The sequence below is a fragment of the Conger conger genome, chromosome 10 (genome assembly GCF_963514075.1).
Source record: "Conger conger chromosome 10, fConCon1.1, whole genome shotgun sequence".
NCBI classification, from domain to species: Eukaryota; Metazoa; Chordata; class Actinopteri; order Anguilliformes; family Congridae; genus Conger; species Conger conger.
In genome coordinates, this window is record NC_083769.1 from 48846713 (window position 1) to 48854175 (window position 7463).

Below are 7463 nucleotides of genomic sequence, written 5' to 3' on the forward strand. Positions count from 1 at the left end.
GTGTTTTGCTCAGGGACACTTTGACACAGCCCGGGCGGGGGATCGAACCGGCAACCCTCCGACTGCCAGACGACTGCTCTTACTGCCTGACCCGTCGCCCCCTTTGTGACCACCCTTCAGCATTAAAACTGCATCACAGACAGCGTTGGCTAAGACAATCAGCAGGGAGGTTGTTCCACGCATGTTGGAGAACTTGCCACAGTTGTTCTGCAGACTTTGGTTGGCTCCCTGCTTCTGATCTCAGACAGCCTTGATCAAGGTTTTATGTAAAAAGTAGTCAATTGCTTACAGTAATATGTTACTTCTTTAAATGAAATTCAAAAATGTCTGTAAAATGAAATCTTTTGGAAAATGAATATTTGGAAATCTCAAATGTGTTCTTTTATACTAACACAAACAAAAAAATAACATATTTATAATAAAGTCTAGGGTGTCTAAGACTTCTGCACAGTACTGTATGTTCCTCTGTGCAAGATAAGTTACCTGTCTCATTGTACCTCTTTGCTACAATGCAAATTGTTGTTTGTTACCTTAAAGGCCCACACACATCAACGACTTGAATGAGTATGGAACAGAGAGTATGCGTGTGGGCCTTTATAACGTTACACGCTAACGGCCTGAGAGCGTGTAGAGGTGGAGTCTGACCCAGCACACCTGTCTTCTTCAGTTTACCGTGGAAACAGTGCTCTCACCTGCAGAGTCGTTATCTTTGGGTTTAGACTTGTCTTCGTCATCACTGGAAATGGACGAAGAAAATACCGTTTTTCATCGAGACACATGGCACTACACTTACAAAAATACACCTATATCTCATTTTGGATTGAGAAAGAAAATGCAATTACCAGAGTGATACATTATTGTATATTCAGCTGAGCTAAACACTCATTTATAAAACACTCATTACTTTATTAATTGGCTGCTTCATGAAACTCAAAGTAAGGGATCCATTTTGTTTGTTTATGGAGAGTTTTCAGGACTGCAACTGATTCCAAAGTGTTACCCGTTCTTACATACACACACACACATACACACAAACACACACACTCACAGACATTTTAATTATTCAATTATTTATGCTTTGCAGACATGTATCCTGGAGACAGAGACAAAGCCCACATTTCTGACACTGTCCTGACCCACACACACACATGCACACACACACACTCACACACACACACTCACACACACTCACAGACATACATATACACACACACACACACACACACACACACACACACACACACACACACACGCACACATACATACACACACACACACACACACACTCACACACATTCTCTCACACACACATACATTCTCTCACACACACACACACACACACACTCACACACATTCTCTCACACACACACACACACACACACACACACACACACACACACACACACACACACACACACACACACACACACACACACACACACACACACACACACACACACACACACTCACACACACATACATTCTCTCACACACACACACACACCTGTCCTGCTGGGAGTTCTTGTCCGGCCTCTTCTTCTGCTTCACCTCGCGAGGGGACCGCAGCTTCTGCCCCTCCGACCCCTTCCCATACTCCTCTGCTCTCGCACAGAGACAAAGAGAGACACAGAGATACCCGTCTCACACCCACCAGGCACAGAGACAAAGAGAGACACAGAGATACCCGTCTCACACCCACCAGGCACAGAGACAAAGAGAGACACAGAGATACCCGTCTCACAACCATCAGACACAGAGACACCTGTCTCACACCCACCAGGCACAGAGACAAAGAGAGACACAGAGATACCCGTCTCACAACCATCAGACACAGAGACACCTGTCTCACACCCACCAGGCACAGAGACAAAGAGAGACACAGAGATACCCGTCTCACAACCATCAGACACAAAGATACCTGTCTCACACCCACCAGGCACAGAGACAAAGAGAGACACAGAGATACCCGTCTCACAACCATCAGACACAGAGACACCTGTCTCACACCCACCAGGCACAGAGACAAAGAGAGACACAGAGATACCCGTCTCACAACCATCAGACACAGAGACACCTGTCTCACACCCACCAGGCACAGAGACAAAGAGAGACACAGAGATACCCGTCTCACAACCATCAGACACAAAGATACCTGTCTCACACCCACCAGGCACAGAGACAAAGAGAGACACAGAGATACCTGTCTCACACCCACCAGGCACAGAGACAAAGAGAGACACAGAGATACCTGTCTCACACCCACCAGACACAGAGATACCTGTCTCACACCCACCAGGCACAGAGACAAAGAGAGACACAGAGATACCTGTCTCACACCCACCAGACACAGAGATCACACCCACCAGGCACAGAGACAAAGAGAGACACAGAGATACCCGTCTCACAACCATCAGACACAAAGATACCTGTCTCACACCCACCAGGCACAGAGACAAAGAGAGACACAGAGATACCTGTCTCACACCCACCAGGCACAGAGACAAAGAGAGACACAGAGATACCTGTCTCACACCCACCAGACACAGAGATACCTGTCTCACACCCACCAGGCACAGAGACAAAGAGAGACACAGAGATACCTGTCTCACACCCACCAGACACAGAGATACCTGTCTCACACCCACCAGGCACAGAGACAAAGAGAGACACAGAGATACCCGTCTCACAACCATCAGACACAAAGATACCTGTCTCACACCCACCAGACACAGAGACAAAGAGAGACACAGAGACACCTGTCTCACACCCACCAGACACAGAGACAAACAGAGACACAGAGACACCTGTCTCACACCCACCAGACACAGAGATACCTGTCTCACACCCACCAGGCACAGAGACAAAGAGAGACACTCTTTGAAACTGCATACTATTAAAACAAATTTTAATTGAAATGTAGTATGCTAAGTATGTGGTTTGAGTATGCATTGAGTAGTGGTTTTGAACATAGTCCATAATAACCAATGCACTCCAATCTGACTGCTTCCTGAGGCTTTAGGATCAAAGGTTGTCTTCAGCTCCGCTTTAAACACAAATGCAACATCGAGTATAAAATCTCCCTTTTTTTTAGACACTTACCTGCATCATCTGACTCCTGGAACTGTGCGTAATCAACCACCTTCTTGTTCCTGTACAAAGACAACACACACACACACACACGCACGCACACACACACACACACGCACACACACACACACACACACACACATACGCACCACCATCAGGAAACGCACTGCAGTATGTTGCTCTAGCCAGTTGCCACATCCTACAGAAAGAAACAGCAGGCCAATCAACTCGTCTGCCTCAGGAGATCTCGTCACCCCGTCTCTGCGTCACCATAAGTCAGGGACGCACAACTCCGGTCCTCGAAGGCCGGTCTGCATACTGGCTTTTGTTCCAACCAATTGGCTTGTTTTCAATATATGGGGCGGCCTGTAGTGTAGTGGTTAAGGTAAATGACTGGGACACGCAAGGTCGGTGGTTCTAATCCCGGTGTAGCCACAATAAGATCCGCACAGCCGTTGGGCCCTTGAGCAAGGCCCTTAACCCTGCATTGCTCCAGGGGAGGATTGTCTCCTGCTTAGTCTAATCAACAGTATGTCGCTCTGGATAAGAGGGTCTGCCAAATGCCATTAATGTAATGCAATGTAATATGCTGACAGCTCTATAACTGTGTGGGATGCAATTAGACAGTGCATAGTAACTAGAAATTTAGACAATAATTTATTCTCATTTAGATTTGCACAAAATCATCAGTCAAAATAATATATTTTTAAATAGTCGTATGATAAATAAAGAATCAGGGGAAATAAATAGAAGTGGCATGCATGGTATTGTGTTGAGACTGCACTAACCCACCCCAGCTGCCCCACACTTCAACAGTAAAGAGATAACAGCACAGTGGATATGGTCAGGACCGAACCCTGACCTGTCTTACGCAGTTAATGACTCGCATTTAATTCATTTGCATTCACGTAGATTTCAACAGGGATTTGCATTCTCAATTGTCATTGTCAACTGAATATCGAAAGTTATCCGAATATAAATATCTATTTAAAGGACAATATACATTTACACAGTTGAAAGGGAAAGATGCTGAACAAGATCATCTATTAACAACACTACACAAGACATTGTACCTTTTCATCTTTTCTGATGCAAGATTAGCCTCTGATAGTATAACATGAAAATTACATCCCATTCAAGGTTGTGTTTGGGTCTGCTTCACAATCCATAGCGCAGTTATCTCAGGTAGGAAAGGAGAGGGAATTAAACAGCACTATGTTACTGTGTAAGAGTGGGATTATAGGTGACAGGATTATTAGGCGTTGCATTTTTTTTTTTTTGCAGTTATGGATAACAAAAAGTGTACAGGTGACAGCTGACAGCTAAAATACTATTCAAATTAAACGGCAAAAACTAAAAAACGATGGCCACCGTAGACAGAACAGATTAGAGAAAGGACAAGTGTTGGGTTCCATGACGCAAGTAGAAGCCCTCTGAGCTCAGGGAAGTCACCGCCGTGACCACACTGTGGGCCAACGAGGACGCTCCGTCCACACGCTGTGGAGAATTTAAAAAAGTAAAAGTGAACACTGTCACACGTGCCCTTTCCCCTGCTGCGAATGCGTTCGCTTAATCAGGTCAGAGGAGGGAAGCCATTTTGTCACGCTCGGCACAGCCGTAACTATCCTACTTCCAGGGCCAGTGGGAGACCTGCCGGTCAGGGACACGGCCTGTCAGGGACACAGCCGTACAGCCGGTCAGGGACACAGCCGGTCAGGGACACAGCCTGTCAGAGACACAGCCTGTCAGGGACACAGCCTGTCAGGGACACAGGCTGTCAGGGACACAGCCGGTCAGGGACACAGCCTGTCAGAGATACAGCCGGTCAGGGACACAGCCTGTCAGGGACACAGCCGGACAGCCGGTCAGGGACACAGCCGGTCAGGGACACAGCCTGTCAGGGTCACAGGCTGTCAGGGACACAGCCTGTCAGAGACACAGCCGGTCAGGGACACAGCCTGTCAGAGACACAGCCGGTCAGGGACACGGCCTGTCAGGGACACAGCCTGTCAGAGACACAGCCGGTCAGGGACACGGCCTGTCAGGGACACAGGCTGTCAGGGACACAGCCTGTCAGGGACACAGCCGGTCAGGGACACAGCCGGTCAGGGACACAGCCTGTCAGGGACACAGCCGGTCAGGGACACAGCCGGACAGCCGGTCAGGGACACAGCCTGTCAGGGACACAGCCGGTCAGGGACACAGCCGGTCAGGGACACAGGCTGTCAGGGACACAGCCTGTCAGGGACACAGCCAGCAGGCTTCCCTTACTCTCAGCTTTAATGCGCTGCCGGTTTTTAATTGCCCTAAACTTTGTGGCGCTGCCAATGTAGTTTCAATTGCTTCAAATTGTGAGAAATGTATTTTAGTTAGGCCTAATTACTTTCAACAAGTTATTTGTCATATTTTAACAAAAAAAATAAACTAAGACCCCGCGGGACAGGTGATTAAGGTCTTTAGACAATAAAAAACCCCCCAAAAAAAACAGTCTAGATTTTTCTTCAGGTACATCTTCAAAAAGATTAGCTTTGTCTAAAGAGATACCGTGTACGTTGGGTGTGCGATACCACAAGAAAGTAAACTCTGTTGTTTAAAAAATATACTGTCTTCCTGGCATATTAATCAATGCATTGCATCAGTTTATTCAACTGGGTCACCCAATCAGCAAGTACTTTGCTCAAAGGCACTGCAGCAGTTTTTTTCCACCAGGGATTTGAACCTCTAACCTACTGGTTATTCACTCCCTGTTCTTCAGCCAGGTAAAATGACATATTATCCATCTTCACTCCAACTGCCCAGGGATTACTGACCCCCTTTCCTTTTAACGATCAGCCCCACGATTTTCAAATAAGCTACTGGAACTAGATTTAAAATACTGAATTGTATTTTCAAACTGACTGTGGGGTTCTATAAATCCTAATTTGATTCTATCAATCTCTTTGGATCTCTGCAACATTCCTTAAATTTTGTACATGGAGATGACCAATCGTTGAGTCACGAAAAGGCTGGTTCTGAAATGTGGAGGCCATTCTAAATTGCTTGTTAGTGTTGCACTCCAGACTTTCACGTTCATAATGTGATGACGTGACAGCCTGACCTGCACAAAGTAAACAAAAAGGCAAAAATGCCCAAACGCTGTCCGTCACGTGACCGGAAGTTGGGGTAAACCGCGATCTATTTTTCAAGGACATGTAACTTTCTAAAATGAGTGCTGTCCGGTCGTTCACGATTTGTGCGTCTTAGATGCGGAGCAACCCAACGTTCGCCTATGTAGATTCTCAGGTAGCCGGGTACATTGACACTGTAGATCCACTAGAAACTAGTGTGACGTCCACGCTTTGCAGATAAATGCGCAAAACGAAAAGAAGGTGGCCAGTTACCTTTGGGTACCAGTGATTCGTTTTTCCGAGTTAAACCCCATTAGCTAGCTGGGTAACGTTGTCTTTTTCTCGCCACCTTTTAATTAACTAGCAAGACTGCTGCCGGACGATACCTAGCTAATAACCTGAACCATGTTGGGGAATGAAACAATGGCGGACGCTAACTAGGCAGCTAGCTTGCATACATGTCAGCCACAGGTTGGAAGCCAGTAACGTTGGGCGAGAGGTTAACGACCTAGTTAAGCCGACGAGTAGTAGAAGCTAGCATCGTCGGCTACCAATCATTCATACGTGCAACGTTACATGAAATGGATGCACATATTGACAAGGTGCGTCATTTCACAGTTGGCTATTTAAAAACCTGAACGACACTAAACAACGTGACTGACCAACCACCACATGGCAGAATGTTATTCTCAGAGCCAGACGCACAACTAGTAATGTGCTTACTTCGCAGCTTTACCCAGAGGGCTAGCCATCTCAATTTAATTTTCGAGAAACAATACAACAAACGGCAACATCTGCTTGGTAGCTCGCACACTGGTATAAATAACATTAGCCAGGTAGCTTACAACATGCAACTAGCTAGCTGGCTAACTAACAGCGAAAACGAAATAGCTCAGTAAAACGTACCTCGTTGGTCTTGACATTTTGCCGTAACACAGCGAAGGTTATAATTACATAAGAAGAAAACTCCCAAGGAAAATAGCTAACAAGCTCAACCTTGCGGTTCTGCAACTGTGTCTCGCTAGCCAGCTAGACCGCTTGGCGCAGCTAACTAGCTAATTAGCTACAGATGGGGGGAAAAATAAAGCAAGTTCCACCCTTAAAACAAAAAGAAAAATTTGACGGGGGGAAAACAAGAAATGTGTTTTAAATATTTTATTAGATTTTTTTTTTTTCCTTCAGCAACACAAAACGGTGAATAAAACAAACTGAGACAGGCAGGCCCTGCACAACCTAAATTGTCTGCTCGCACTGAGTCACGTCTCTTTT

The 7463-nt window shown here is 46.1% G+C and overlaps 1 protein-coding gene across 1 annotated transcript in view; it reads right to left on the reverse strand.

Annotated features, from left to right (window-relative positions):
- LOC133138078 (nuclear ubiquitous casein and cyclin-dependent kinase substrate 1-like) overlaps positions 1 to 7463 on the reverse strand; it is a 14603-nt gene extending 7140 nt beyond the window's left edge. Inside the window, exons 1-4 of the mRNA XM_061256527.1 lie at positions 7101 to 7463; positions 3100 to 3149; positions 1505 to 1598; positions 693 to 736 (exon numbers count right to left, since the gene is read on the reverse strand). Of these exons, the coding sequence (XP_061112511.1) occupies positions 693 to 736; positions 1505 to 1598; positions 3100 to 3149; positions 7101 to 7117 (205 nt within the window). The 5' untranslated portion in view covers positions 7118 to 7463. The remainder of the gene's footprint in view (positions 1 to 692; positions 737 to 1504; positions 1599 to 3099; positions 3150 to 7100) is intronic.